Source organism: Salvelinus fontinalis, chromosome 9 (assembly GCF_029448725.1).
Source record: "Salvelinus fontinalis isolate EN_2023a chromosome 9, ASM2944872v1, whole genome shotgun sequence".
NCBI lineage: Eukaryota > Metazoa > Chordata > Actinopteri > Salmoniformes > Salmonidae > Salvelinus > Salvelinus fontinalis.
This window is the reverse complement of record NC_074673.1, coordinates 57028974-57045007: the sequence shown is the minus strand read 5'-3', so window position 1 is coordinate 57045007 and position 16034 is coordinate 57028974. Positions and strand designations below refer to the sequence as shown.

The 16034-nt window shown below is 41.1% G+C and overlaps 1 protein-coding gene across 3 annotated transcripts in view; it reads left to right on the top strand.

Annotated features, from left to right (window-relative positions):
- The first annotated feature begins 388 nt into the window (after positions 1–388).
- LOC129862873 (L-fucose kinase) overlaps positions 389–16034 on the top strand; it is a 33362-nt gene continuing 17716 nt past the window's right edge. Inside the window, exons 1-7 of one of the 3 annotated variants that reach the window (XM_055934933.1) lie at positions 389–745; positions 10051–10205; positions 10491–10541; positions 10729–10854; positions 12868–12940; positions 13048–13145; positions 14944–15024. In XM_055934933.1, coding sequence (XP_055790908.1) covers positions 664–745; positions 10051–10205; positions 10491–10541; positions 10729–10854; positions 12868–12940; positions 13048–13145; positions 14944–15024 — 666 coding nt within the window. In that variant the 5' untranslated portion in view covers positions 389–663. Of the gene's footprint in view, positions 746–10050; positions 10206–10490; positions 10542–10728; positions 10855–12867; positions 12941–13047; positions 13146–14943; positions 15025–16034 lie in introns of those variants that run through there. The other 2 variants (XM_055934934.1, XM_055934935.1) reach the window with 2 other exon arrangements.

Here is a 16034-nt window from a genome sequence, read left to right as displayed (position 1 = left end):
TGGTCATCAACTGTACTGCAGGGATGGAATGTAAGTTGCTGAAAATAGAGATTGTGGTGGAAACTGCAGAGAGGTGTTTGGGTGTGCGAGACTTGACATCAGAAGAGTTACAGTGTGTGTTGAGTGGTGGTGTCCCATCCTCTCATGCTGTTGGCCTTAATTTGGACTAAATATATTTAAATAGTGGAGTATGGTATTTATTATTATTATTTGTGAGTGTAGTGTTAGATGGTAGGGTATTTGTTTTATTAATATTATTATTTATTTATTTTTGGGGAGCGGGGGAAAAATATGCAAAGAATAAGGGAGTTATACTTCAGTCTAGTAGATGGCGGTATTCAACATTTATTAGATGCCAACCGCCTTTAAACCCCATCAAAGAAGAAGAACTGGTCGAGTAAACTATTGATTTTGCCTTCTCCACTCATTCGGGAGCTACATTGTTGCAAGAATAGCACAGCACAGTATAGTCTCTTTAGCTATTGCCTTGGTTGAACGGTTTTAGCATTGTTTGCTTGGACGTAATGTTTGCTTCCTGTTAATATCCGCCAATGGCTTTTTAGTTTATATTGGTAAAATTAGGCTAAATGTTCCGTGTATAAAGACAGCAGACTACTTTCGTGGCTCAATTGGAAGATATATTGTTTTCATAAATACGTCAACATGTCAAGCGAGCAGGTGTTCAGCTGGACGGTAGTAGTCTTGACCTGTCAACATAAAGATAGCGTTTACGCCTTTCAAAGAGGTGAGTCTCGTATTCCTTTTCTTGTTTACAGTAATGTACAGTTGCCCAGTGTAGTCTAATAATGCAAAAGATGAGGCATAGACCAGATGCATGCTTAGCCTTCTGTATGCCTAAGTCTACTAAGTTAACTGAAGAATAAATTACTAAACTTAATTTTACTCTCGTGTTTACCAATCTGAAACTATTGAAGCAGGATTGTGAATGAGCTGTCAAAATAAAAGTCCCCTAAAAGTCCCCTATTAAAATAAAAGTCCTATTTGAAACAGATCCAAACAAATACAAATAGTGGAATAATACAATATTTGGACTAGATAATGCTAAACAATTTTGCCATGTTATATAACTTAAAAATAAATTCTTTATTAATTTGATAAAACATAATAGTTAAACATTTAAAATCCCACTGTGGATCTATTAGTCTGCATAATTGCATTGGTATAATAATTAATTTGTAAAGCGCATTGCCCACGTTCAATGCACATGTGAAGCTTGTTGGTGCTTGCTCCTGTGCGCAAATCATTTGACTGATCCAGTTTCAGATGAGTTATTCCTTATTATTTCTGAAAAGAAGCTGATAAACCCCTCCCCCATGTTAAAGGGATAATTCACCCAAATTACATGTTAACCATTTTGTTTTGTTGTCCACTGTTTCAAATTCGAACTATTTAGTATTTGTGGCTCAAATCAATGGTACCTACAGGATATTAGCATTTTCATGCTTCATGTCCAAATCATCTGGAAGTATATTACAATGATTGTGTAACTCAATGATGTTACTTATAGATTTGGGTATGAAGCCCAGACATGCTAATATAGGTACCATTGTCTTGCAAAGTTATCATTTTTAAACAGTGGCCAGGTAAACAAAATGGGTTGTTGTCATACCTTCTCCATATACTGCTTACATAGTAAGGAAACCAATATGTCATTTGGGTGAACTATCCCTTTAATATGGGGTGATTCTTTAAAAACAAATAATCACTTCATAGTAGCAACAACACCACCTAGTGGTCAGAACTTGGTAATATCAGGATGTAGGATGGGACAATAAGCTAAAAAATTCAATTACTAATTTCTCTGAACAGGGGAGAAAAAAACATCACCAAATGTGACTGACCGCCTCAAAACTACAAAACAACACACATGGAATCATGTAGTAACCAAAAAAGTGTTAAACAAATTCAAATATTTTATATTCTTCAAAGTAGCCATCTTTTGCCTTGACAGCTTTGCACACTCTTGGCATTCTCTCAACCAGTTTCACCTGGAATGCTTTTCCAACAGTCTTGAAGGAGTTCCCACATATGCTGAGCACTTGTTGGCTGCTTTTCCTTCACGCTGCGGTCCAACTCAGGTCATCTGATGCAGCACTCCATCACTCTCCTTCTTGGTCAAATAACCCTTACACAGCCTGGAGGTGTGTTGGGTCATTGTCCTGTTGAAAAACAAATGATAGTCCCACTAAGCACAAACCAGATGGGATGGAATATCGCTGCAGAATGCTATGGTAGCCCTGCTGGTTAAGGGTGCCTTGAATTCTAAATAAATCAGTGTCACCAGCAAAGCACCATCAGACCTCCTCCATGCTTCACGGTGGGAACCACACATGGAGAGATCATCCGTTCACCTACCCTGCATCTCACAAAGACTTAACAGTTGGAACCAAAAAGCAAAAATTTAGACTCATCAGACCAAAGGACAGATTTCCACCGGTCTAATGTTCATTGCTCGTGTTTCTTGGGCCAAGCAAGTTATTTCTTCTTATTGTTGTCCTTTTAGTAGTGGTTTCTTTACAGCAATTTGACCATGAGGGCATGATTCACGCAGTTTCCTCTGAACAGTTGATGTTGAGATGTCTGTTACTTGAACTCTGAAGCATTTATTTGGGCTGCAATTTATCAGGCTGCTAACTCTAAAGAACTTATCCTTTGCAGCAGAGGTAACTCTGGGTCTTCCATTCCTGTGGCGGTCCTCATGAGAGCCAGTATCATCATAGCGCTTGATGGTTTTTGACTGCACTTGAAGAAACTTTCAAAGTTCTTGAAATGTTCCGTATTGGCTGACCTTCATGTCTTAAATTAATGATGGACTGTCATTTCTCTTTGCTTATTTGAGCTGTTCTTGTCATAATATGGACTTGGTCTTTTACCAAATAGGGCGATCTTCTGTATACCACTGCTACCTTGTCACAACACAACTGATTGGCTCAAACGCATTAAGAAGGAAAGAAATTCCACAACTTAACTTTTAACAAAGCACACCTGTTAACTGAAATGCATTCCAGGTGACTACCACATGAAGCTGGTTGAGAGAATGCCAAGAGTGTGCAAAGCTGTCATCAAGGCAAAGGGTGGTTAATATAAAGAATCTGTTTAACACTTTTTTTTGCTGGTTACTACATGATTCCATATCTGTTTTTTTCGTAGTTTTGATGTCTTAATTATTATTATACGATGTAGAAAATAGTAAAAATAAAGAAAAACCCTTGAATGTGTAGGTGTGTCCAAACTTTTGACTGATACTGTATTCTGGTCAAGGCTCATCCTATGTACACCTTTTCTATTCATATACTGTTTGTACTGGCATTATGGACAATCATATACTTATATTCCAGACTCTGACATTGCTCGTTCTAATATTTCTACATTTGTTAAATACTTTTTTTTAATTTTGGGGATTTGCGTGTAATGTTTTTGTTGTTGTTAGATATTACTGCACTGTTTGAGCTAGGAACATAGCATTTTTGCTACACCCGCAATAACAAATGCAAAATATGTGTACTCAACTAATACATTTAGATTTTGAACCGCAAATTCCAGTATTGTGGCTAATTCTTATTGTGGCTAACTTCACACAGTCTCCTATGGACACATTGAATGAGCTGTCAGAATAATTTATGTTAACCCTGTACTAGTGACTTTGTCAAATTACTTTAAAAGTAGTTATTTTTCATTAGAAAACATATACACTTCACTACCTATTTACTTGGACAATAAAGCTAAAAGTTTTAATTTGTCTTATGAGGTGACAGTACAGAATGTCACCTTTTTATTTAAGGGTATTTTCATACATGTTAGCAGTTGATGTTATTCTTCCCAATGTTCCATTGACCAACCAATTAATCTTCAGTTCCCCATTACAGAAAAACGACTAGTTCCGTTGATCTTTAGTTCTCTGCGTTGTGTATTTGTCTTTATTTGTCTTTGCTACCTTTCCAACAAGTCAGTCAAATTTCTGCCCTGCTAGAGCTGCCCCAGTCAACTGTAAGTGCTGTTATTGTGAAGTGGAAGCGTCTAGGAGCAACAACGGCTCAGCCGCACAGTGGTAGGCCACATAAGCTCACAGAATGGGACCGCAGAGTGCTGTAGAGCGTTGCGTGTAAAAATCGTCTGTTCTTAGTTGCAACACTCGCTACCGAGTGTCAAACTGACTCTGGAAGCAACGTCGGCACAATAACTGTTCGTCGGGAGCTTCATGAAATGGTTGTCCATGGCCAAACAGTTGCACACAAGCCTAAAATCACAATGCACAATGCCAAGCGTCGGCTGAAGTGGTGTAAAACTTGTCGCTGTTGGACTCTGGAGCAGTGGAAACGCTTTCTCTGGGGTGATGAATCTAAGGATGCACATTTTGGGGAATATTCAGAGGTGGAAACTTAACGTGGGAATATATGGGAATTAACAGAAATGTGCAAATTAATATGAATACCATTTAAATGTAGATGTTTTTTGCATTGGATATATTTACCATATCATATGGAGACAGAAACATAAACCTTTTACCTTATCATAAGTAGACATTGCAAATTATTTAAATCCTTCAAATAGAAATAAAAACAATTTAGTTACGAGTTGAACTTTTAAATGAGTTGACTTCACATGATTTCACTGAACAACAAAAGATAGGGAGTATTGAATGATCCCCAATGATCCATCGCATCTCCCAAAAACATGTTCAACATGCATTTGTAAAACGATAGTCTAGAAACTAAAGCTTTGGTTGTCTTCCTCTCAGGCTTCCATGTCTTCTCTCTGGACCTCCTCAATGTCCACCTCTTGAACATCAGACTCTGAGGCCTCAGCTTCACTGTCACTTTCCAACCTTGTTGAGGATGGCTCATTGTCAGGCTCAAAAAGCCTCAGATCCACAAATTCCCTTCCACCAGGTACAGTGAGGCAAAAAAAGTATTTAGTCAGCCACCAATTGTGCAAGTTCTCCCACTTAAAAATATGAGAGAGGCCTGTAATTTTCATCATAGGTACACTTCAACTATGACAGACAAAATGAGAAAAAAAATATCCAGAAAATCACATTGTAGGATTTTTAATGTATTTATTTGCAAATTATGGTGGAAAATAAGTATTTGGTCAATGACAAAAGTTTCTCAATACTTTGTTATATACCCTTTGTTGGCAATGACAGGGGTCAAACCTTTTCTGTAAGTCTTCACAAGCTTTTCACACACTGTTGCTGGTATTTTGGCCCATTCCTCCATGCAGATCTCCTCTAGAGCAGTGATGTTTTGGGGCTGTTGCTGGGCAACACGGACTTTCAACTCCCTCCAAAGATTTTCTATGGGGTTGAGATCTGGAGACTGGCTAGGCCACTCCAGGACCTTGAAATGCTTCTTACGAAGCCACTCCTTCGTTGCCTGGGCGGTGTGTTTGGGATCATTGTCATGCTGAAAGACCCAGCCACGTTTCATCTTCAATGCCCTTGCTGATGGAAGGAGGTTTTCACTCAAAATCTCACGATACATGGCCCCATTCATTCTTTCCTTTACACGGATCAGTCGTCCTGGTCCCTTTGCAGAAAAACAGCCCCAAAGCATGATGTTTCCACCCCCATGCTTCACAGTAGGTATGGTGTTCTTTGGATGCAACTCAGCATTCTTTGTCCTCCAAACACAACGAGTTGAGTTTTTACCAAAAAGTTACATTTTGGTTTCATCTGACCGTATGACATTCTCCCAATCTTCTGGATCATCCAAATGCTCTCTAGCAAACTTCAGACGGGCCTGGACATGTACTGGCTTAAGCAGGGGGACACGTCTGGCACTGCAGGATTTGAGTCCCTGGCGGCGTAGTGTGTTACTGATGGTAGGCTTTGTTACTTTGGTCCCAGCTCTCTGCAGGTCATTAACTAGGTCCCCCCATGTGGTTCTGGGATTTTTGCTCACCGCTCTTGTGATCATTTTGACCCCACGGGGTGAGATCTTGCGTGGAGCCCCAGATCGAGGGAGATTATCAGTGGTCTCGTATGTCTTCCATTTCCTAATAATTGCTCCCACAGTTGATTTCTTCAAACCAAGCTGCTTACCCATTGCAGATTCAGTCTTCCCAGCCAGGTGCAGGTCTACAATTTTGTTTCTGGTGTCCTTTGACAGCTCTTTGGTCTTGGCCATAGTGGAGTTTGGAGTGTGACTGTTTGAGGTTGTGGACAGGTGTCTTTTATACTGATAACAAGTTCAAACAGGTGCCATTAATACAGGTAACGAGTGGAGGACAGAGGAGCCTCTTAAAGAAGAAGTTACAGGTCTGTGAGAGCCAGAAATCTTGCTTGTTTGTAGGTGAACAAATAATTATTTTCCACCATAATTTGCAAATAAATTCATTAAAAATCCTACAATGTGATTTTCTGGATTTTTTTCTTCTCATTTTGTCTGTCATAGTTGAAGTTTACCTATGATGAAAATTACAGGCCTCTCTCATCTTTTTAAGTGGGAGAACTTGCACAATTGGTGGCTGACTAAATACTTTTCTGCCCCACTGTAGCTGATGAGATATGTTGGCACGACTGCCATATTGCATCTCCATCCCAAAGCCCTTGCTTGGAAGTGTACTTCGCCAGACTGCCAAGAACCTTGCCCTCATCCAGGCCAAGGTGTCGAGACATGGTAGTGATAACACCATAGGCCTTGTTGATCCCTGCACCAGACAGGATGCTCTTGCAAGCATACTTGTGGTCCAACATGTATGCTGAAACGTGTATGGGCTTCAGGCAGAAGTCTTCATGCTTTTTGATAGATTTCAGAACTACACTTTCCTCTGATTGGAGCAACAGTGAAGTGGGCAGGGCAGTACAGATTTTCTTACATCTGCAAGCAGAGTCTGAACATCAGACAGGATGGCATTGTCTCCCTCAATCCATGCAATGGCTACTGCTATAGGTTTCAGGCTGCTTACCACTCTTACAAAATATCCAGGAGGATCCTCTTGATGGGGCTGTCCATATCGGCAGACTGTGATATAGCCATTTCTTGGAGAGACTCCTTCCCCTCCAGGAGACTGTCAAACATGATGACAACACCACTCCAACGGGTGTTGCTGGGCAGCTTCAATGTGGGGGTCTTGTTCTTCTCACTTTGCTTGGTGAAGTAGATTGCTGCTATAACTTGATGACCCTTCACATACCTAACCATTTATGCACTTGGTCAGATGATTCTGCATTATTGTTGCAATCTTCTCATATGATTTGGCACAGTATTTGCAAATGTACACAGCTTTTCCTTTAACATTAGCTGCAGTGAAATGTCTCCACACATCAGATAGTGCCCGTGGCATTTTACTGTAAAGATGAGAAAATATGTGTAAAAAAAAATGAAATACAATTCCATGTACAGATAAATAATTAAGCAGTTAGATTATACACCTCCTTTGTAAGATAACTGTTTTAAAATGAAACCTGTATGGAAACAGGTGAATTAACACTCCTCAGTTAGGCTCAAGCAAGCTAAAACCCACATGGTAGCAAAAACTAACTAGCAGAAATTGTTAACAAGTTAGAAATGATTTAAACACACTTTTCTGTAGGCTACTGTTTACTAGTTAACAAAAAATTATGTATGTCATATAAAATATATTCACCCCAGCCAGTATTGTAATCAAAACTTACCAGAAAGCGTGTAGTCCTTGGTTCAGGCAGTGTAGTAGTGTGGGCTCTAGTATCTCATTAGTGTGCAAGATCTTGAGAATCAGCTGTACATGTGATGGAAGAATGCACTGTGCATGCAGAGGGTTGCAATTCCATTGAATTGGGGGTAGTTTAACCAGAATATGCCACAAGACCTAGAATTGCCTTATGTGTATCCCACAAAAATGGTTCACTGTTATAAGCACATTTCTTGGATGAATTTAAGCATAATTACCTAAATTCCCGGGCTTAACTTCTCATGGAAAATTTCCGACCCTTTTGCAACCCTAGATGAATCACACTTCAGTATCTGACAGTCTGACGGACAAATCTGGGTTTGGTGTATGCAAGTAGAATGCTACCTGCCCCAATGCATAGTGCCAATTGTACAGTTTGGTGCAGTAAGATTATTGCTCTGGGGCTGTTTTTCATGGTTCCGACCCCTTAGTTCCAGTGAAGGGAAATCTTATCTCTACAGCATACAGTGATATTCTCAACGATTCTGTGGTTCCAACTTTGTGGCAACAGTTTGGGGAAGGCCCTTTCCTGTTTCAGCATGACAATGCCCCCGTGCACAAAGCGAGGTCCATACAGAAATGGTTTGTCGAGATTGGTGTGTAAGAACTTGATTGCACAGAGCCCTAACCTCAACCCTATCGAACACCATTGATGAATTGGAATGCCGGGGACATTAATTTGGGGACAGGTCGAAAAGCTTTAAACATTTATGGCAATTTAGCTAGCTAGCTTGCTGTTGCTAGCTAACTTGTCCTGGGATATAAACATTGAGTTGTTATTTTACCTGAAATGCACAAGGTCCTCTACTTATATTAATCCACACATAAAACGGTCAACCGAATCGTTTCTAGTCATCTCTCCTCCTAGGCCTTTTTTTCTCTTGACTTTATATTGCGATTGGCAACTGTCATAAATTAGGTGCATTACTGCCACTGACCTCGTTCGTCTTTCAGTCACCCACGTGGGTATAACCAATGAGGAGATAGCACGTGGGTACCTGCTTCTATAAACGCGACGCGAGCAGTGGTCAGCCTGTTACGTTACAGCCTTATTCTAAAATGTATTAAATAGTTTTTTTCCCCTCATCAATCTACACACCATACCCCATAATGACAAAGCAAAACCAGCTTTTTAGATTTTTTTTTGCACATTTATTAAAAATAAACTGATCTTACATTTACATAAGTATTCAGACCCTTTACTCAGTACTTTCTTGAAGCACCTTTGGCAGCGATTACAGCATCGAGTCTTCTTGGGTATGATGCTACAAGCTTGGCACACCTGTATTTGGGGAGTTTCTCCCATTCTTCTCTGCAGATCCTCTCAAGCTCTATCAGGTTGGATGGGGAGCGTCCCTGCACAACTATTTTCAGGTCTCTCCAGAGGTGTTCGATCGGGTTCAAGTCTGGGCTCTGGCTGGGCCACTCAAGGACATTGAGGCTTGTCCTGAAGCCACTCTTGCATTGTCTTAGTGTCGTTGTCCTTTTGGAAGGTGAACCTTTGCGCCAGTCTGAGGTCCTGAGTGCTATGGAGCAGGGTTTTCATCAAGGATCTCTTTCTACTTTGCTCCGTTCATCTTTCCCTCCATCCTGACTAGTCTCCCAGTCCCTGGCGCTGAAAAACATCCCCACAGCATGATGCTGCCATCACCATGTATCACCGTAGGGATGGTGCCAGGTTTCCTCCAGACGTGACGCTTAGCATTCAGGCCAAAGAGTTCAATCTTGGTTTCCTCAGACCAGAGAACCTTGTTTCTCATGGTCTGAGAGTCCTTCAGGTGCCTTTTGGCAAACTCCAAGCGGGCTGTCATATGCCTTTTTACTGAGGAGTGACTTCCGTCTGGCCACTCTACCATAAAGTCCTGATTGGTGATTCCAATCGTCTTCCATTTAAGAATGATGGAGGCAACTGTGTTCTTGGGGATCTTCAATGCTGCAGAAATGTTTTGGTACCCTTCCCCAGATCTGTGCTCGACACAATCCTGTCTCGTAGCTCTACGGAGAATTACTTCTACCTCATGGCTTGGTTTTTACTCTGACATGCACTGTCAACTGTGGGACCTTATGTAGACAGGTGTGTGCCTTTCCAAATCATGTTCAATCAATATAGTTTACCACAGTTGTAGAAATTTCTCAAAAATGATCAATGGAAACAAGATGCAGCTGAAATGTAACTATGGAAAAAGTAAGGGGGTCTGAATACTTTCCAAAGGCACTGTTTATATGAAAAGATCCTCAAATAAAAGGTTACATTCAGTACTGTCTCCTCATTTGAAACATTTGATCTCAAATCCAAAATGCTGAACTATAGAGCCAAATTAAAAGTTTTAGCTTCACTGTCTAAAGAAAGTGTGTTTTTGTGTGTTTTTGTCTCAGAGCTGGAGGTCCGGCAGCAGCGTGGAGATCTCTTACAGGGGACGTTACTGCTCACTGTGTCAGACCCCCAGGAGCCTGGACTGGGTAGTGGGGGAGCCACTCTCAATGCACTGCTGGTGGCAGCCGAGCACCTGAGTGCCAGAGCTGGATACACTGTAAGTGACTCCACACAATATGTCCATAAAATATCATAAAGAGAGACGTTAGAGACAAATGACTGCAAGTATTGTGAGTCAGTTTGTGCATTTTAGTTTATCAGACCATAAAGTCTTTGTGTATTGATTACATTTTTGTAGACTTTACAGATGGAATATATTCCTGTAACTGAAATATACAAATATTACTGTCTGGACTGTTACTGTATTGTGGTGTAAACCTCTTGTTTGGGGGTATATTAATTTTGGAGCAGAACAATGCACTTAATCCGATGTTGTTATCAGGTTGTTACCACGGATGTCCTTGATGATGCCCGTATCCTGATCTTGCACACGGTAAGACTGGATGGGTAGCAGAGGACGGGGAGAAGGAGAGAGTGGGGCAGAGAGACCGAATGGATCAAGGATGAGCTTCTAAATTGTGAGATTTGATTTGTTACTATTCACACGGACATGGGAGTAATCTCTCTTTTTTTTCTCCCCTGTATTTTTCTATCTCCCCAACTCTCCTGTCTTTCTGCAGGGACGTGACTTTCCCTGGGATAGCTGTGGCAGGGCCTTCTGCTGGCTGCCTGTGGAAAAGCCAGCTCAGACTGTGCAGGGACCTGTCTGCTGCCTGGATATGCTGCTTGACTGCCTTTCCAATCAGGTTAGCCGTAATCCTGTTTGTCGGAGACACCATCTAGACTAAGGGTCTCCTATTCTGGTCCTGGAGTGGGATTACTTCTCCATTAATGGGGCGGTTGGTACAAGTGGCTTGGTGTCATCCATTAATACAAGCTGCTCTGTAATATTTTCTCAGGTTTTCAAGTCAGCCACCAATTGTGCAAGTTCTCCCACTTAAAAAGATGAGAGAGGCCTGTAATTTTCATCATAGGTACACTTCAACTATGACAGACAAAATGAGAAAAAAATATCCAGAAAATCACATTGTAGGATTTTTAATTAATTTATTTGCAAATTATGGTGGAAAATAAATATTTGGTCAATAACAAAAGTTTATCTCAATACTTTGTTATATACCCTTTGTTGGCATAACGAGCAGTATGACTGGTGGCATTGTCATGTCAGGATGAGCCTGCAGGAAGGGTATCACATGAGGGAGGAGGATGTCTTCCCTGTAATGCACACAGCGTTGAGATTGCCTGCAAGGACAACAAGCTCAGTCCGATGATGCTGTGACACACCGCCCCAGACCATGACAGACCCTCCACCTCCAAATCAATCCCGCTCCAGAATACAGGCCTCGGTGTAACGCTCATTTCTTCGACAATAAATGCAAATCCGACCTTCATCCCTGGTGAGACAAAACCGCGACTTGTCAGTGAAGAGCACTTTTTGCCAGTCCTGTCTGGTCCAGCGACGGTGGGTTTGTGCCCGTAGGGGACGTTGTTGACGGTGATGTGAACCTAAACAGCTGGATACCAAATGCGCATTCAACAAGTAGGTTTATTAGCCTACGCATAGCCTATAGAAGAACCACGCAGGTTAGGTGACTTTCGGTCTAGAAGCATGTGATTTAGCAGTTGCATGCATCATTTTGGATTTGTGTGCCCATGAAAACTGGTTTCACGGCGTAGCCTAAAATATCAATATGAACATTTTGATAAAGCGGTGCTGCCATTAATAGGGAACTATCTCATAGACGCAGCAAGACTTTTGCCCTGCTGATGGCCCATACAGGGTCAGAAGGAAATATCATAGGCCTAGTTTTGTTATATTGATAATTAGAATCTATAGAGCAAATTGAAAGAAAATTAATTATTACAAGGTTGAAATGTATTTTATGAATTTTTTGGGGTACTTTTTACTTCCCAATTTCGTGATTTCCAATTGGTAGTTACAGGCTTGTCCCATCGCTGCAACTCCCGGACGGACTCGGGAGAGGCGAAGGTCATGAGTTTTCCCGAAACACGACCAAGCCGCACTGCTTCTTGACACACTGCTCACAGCCGGCCCACCACACTGAGTTGCTAGAGGTACGATGGGACAAGGACACGCTAGGCCCGTCTCCGGCACAGCCCGGGATCGAACCCGGGTCTGTAGTGACGCCTTAAGCACTGCGATGTAGTGTCTTAGACCGCTGCGCCAATCGGGAGGCCTTTATGTGCATGTTTTTAATGAATTAGTAGGCTTATGGATGACATTTGAAGTTATTTGCCCAACCCTGTTGTATTTATTCATCTGAAAAGGAAGACAACAAATGCCCATATCAACAAATGTAAATACAATATTCTTCCCATATGAACAATGTATTTTAGGGCATTAGGGACCCAATATGAGAGCCTTCAGACCGGTTTAAACGAGATTACCACATTGTTCCCCAGCCAATCATGCACACGCGGATGCGGATGAAAGGTGCGGATGCGGATGAAAGGTGCGGATGAAAGAGTCTCCGACCAAGGAGTTAACTTCTGCTGTAACCTTCGCTGTGAAATATAATGCGTTGGGGCGGTGCTTCCTGAAATAAATAATTGCTATTAATGTAGTTACAGTAATAGCAGGTTCTGAATCTTGAAACCAAATGCTTTCTGTTTTTTCTTAAAACAATTCATTAGCCCTCAGTGAATTGTTTGTTTTTAGTAGGGCTATAGTCACTCACGTGTGTTGTGTCTGCCTCACACTCTTTTTTTTTTGTCTGCCTTGTTTGGTCCATCTGTAGGTGTGCCCTGGTTCTCCCCCGGGCGTTTGGGTGTGCAGCACTGACATGATCCTGACCATGCCGACTACCTTCAGTTAGATCTTCTCTACAATTCCATTCAGATGATATTTGAACCATATATATTTTCTTAAACCTGTCTCCCCCACTGTCCCTTCATTTTCTTTCTCTTCTGTCTTTCAGAAATGTCATGGGAGGGGTTTTCTGGGGTCCGTGTGTTGGCACTCCCTGGTGATGTCTCTTACGCCGCCAATCATGGAGTCTACTTTGCTGATGAGCAGGTACATAACTTTTAAGGATATGTCTCTTACTGAATGGAAGGACAAACTCTAGATACAGTGCCTTCAGAAACTATTCACACCCATTGACTTTTCCCACATATTGTTGTGTTACAGCCTGAATTTAAAATGTATAAAATTAAGATTTTTTTTGTCACTGGCCTACATACAATACCTGATAATGTCAAAGTGGATTTTTTTTTTTTTTTACAAATGTCTTGAGTCAATAAGTATTCAACCCCTTTGTTATGGCAAGCCTAAATAAGTTCAGGAGTAAACATTTGCTTAACAAGTCACATAATAAGTTGCTTAAGTGCAATAATAGACATGATCTTTGAATGACTGCTTCATCTCTATACTCCACACGTACAATTATCTGTAAGGGATCTGTAATATTTTTCCGGAAATCTACCAAGTTTCAATACCGGGAATAATTCATCCCGAGAGTCCCGGGAAATACCGGGAAATACCACAAAAACTGTAAGTGCCAATTTAAAGTGTTTAAGACCAAGATATGGTCAAGGGTTCTCCCAAAATAAGATTGTTGCTGCGCCACTTTGCCTTAGCTGTACCACTATGTGAAGATTTCACAGCAAGTGAAACTGATATTTCGTAATGATGGAGTAGCGTCGATCGTCACTGACATTGCTGTTAATTGTGAACAGGCCTTTCATAAATTCAGAGCATTATCGTGTTCCTTAATTATTTCAGCGCATAGCCTAGGCCTACTGCTGCAATCTTGACATAGAGCGCGCTCAGGACGCACAGAGCGCACCCCGAGTAGGCCATAGCGTTGTTCGAATCATACAAACTTTGCAATGCCAGTTTAAATAAAAGTCACATCACCAAAGTTGCTAAGTTTGCTAGATAACCTCGCATGAATGGCAGAATATCTCCTATTTGTTAAAATCGAGTTGACGATTATACAGATAGCAGATCAGCTCATGAATAACGTGGGAGATGAAGAGAGGAAGTTGTTTTAAATGTTAAGGTATCTTAACGGGGACCAATTCTGTCCAACAACCTGTTTGGCCAAAAAATGTAGTGGCATATTATCCAAATGATCCAATCCATGTTGTGTATTTTGTGGTATTGCATTATTGCGACATTGAGGGCATATTTTTGTAATTTTCCTGTTTTGTAGTTTTTATTTTTTGGGGAAATGTGAAGAGTGATCCCAGTTACCTGTGTTGTAAAGTCCTTCAGTCGAGCAGTGAATTTCATACACACATTCAACCATAAAGACCAGGGAGGATTTCCAGTGCCTCGCAAAGAAGGGCACCTATTGGTAGATTAGTACGAGGCCAATGTTGACTAAAACAGTTGGTTTCATAGCTGTGATGGGAGAACTGAGGATGGATCAACAACATTGTAGTTACTCCACAATACTAACCTAACTGGCAGTGAACAGAAGTAAGCCTGCACAGTCCAGGTGTAGAAAGCTCTTAGAGACTTACCCAGAAAGACTCACAGCTGTAATCACCGTCAAAGGTGCTTCTACAAAAGTATTGACTCAGGAGTGAATACTTATGTGAGTGAGATTTCTGTATTTAATTTTCAATACATTTGGAAACATTACTAAAAACATGTTTTTACTTTGTTGTTATTGGGTCTTGTTTATAGATGGGTGAGAGAAAAAAATCTATGTTGAATTCAGGCTGTAACACAAGTGGAATAAGCCACGGGATATGAATACTTTCTGAAGGCCCTGTACACATTCTTTTGACAGTTTATGAACAATGGCTGCGTGAAGGTGATCATTCATAAGTAGTGCCAAATGGTGATTTCTCTCTGCTCATAGGGTAGAGTACGTGACATCATCTACAAGGGGTCAGAGGAGCGGATTCGCCGAGCCGCACAGCCTGATGGGATGGTGCCACTGGTAAGTCAAAGAGAGTGAATATAGGAAAATATCCAGAAATGTATAAAAAGAGTCATGGGAATACCTAGACGGCAGGTAGGCTAGCGGTTAGAGCGTTGGGCCAGTAAGTCGAAGGTTACTGGTTCAAATACCTGAGATGACAAGGTGAAAAATGATATGCCCTTGAGCAAGGCAATTACCGTAATTTCCGGACCATAAGCCGGTACTTTTTTCCCACGCTATGAACCTCGCGGTTTATACAATGACGCGGCTAATTTATGATTATTTTTTTCCACAACATTCACGCTGCCAAAAAAGTGAGCACCGTCACATAATGTCACGTAAATCGAGCGCGCTCAAACTTCCCATCATTCTGATTACGGTAGTCATTTTGCCACCCTCATCATGGCAAAGACACGGAGAAATGCATATGATGCAGCTTTCAATTTGAAGGCGATCGATCTGGCTGTTGGAAAAGGAAATAGTGCTTCTGCACGGGAGCTTGGCCTTAATGAGTCGATGATAAGACGTTGGAAACAGCAGCGTGAGGAACTGACGCTGACAACAAAAGCTTTCAGAGAAGAAAAGCAGATGGCCCGAACTAGAAAATTAGCTTGAAGACTGGGTCAACACACAGAGAGCAGACGGCCGAGGTGTTTCAACTGTGCAGATCCGACTGAAAGCCAAAACAATCGCCACCGCAATGAAGTTTGACTTTCTTGGTAGGCTACTGTTTACTGCTATTTTTTTTTTTTTAAATTTTGTTACAAACCGTGTTTCGTTAAAGCCTATTAATTTTTGTTACAAGCCGTGTTTCGTTTAAAAGCCTATTTATTTTTGTTACAAGCCGTGTTTCATTTAAAGGCTGTGTAAAGTTCATTTGCTTCAATGTACCGTTAGGCACTCGTGGCTTATAGACGTGTGCGGTTTATTTATGTACAAAATACATATTTTAAAAAATTTCAGTGGGTACGGCTTATATTCATGTGCGCTTAATAATCCAGCAATTACGGTAACCCTAATTTGCTCCA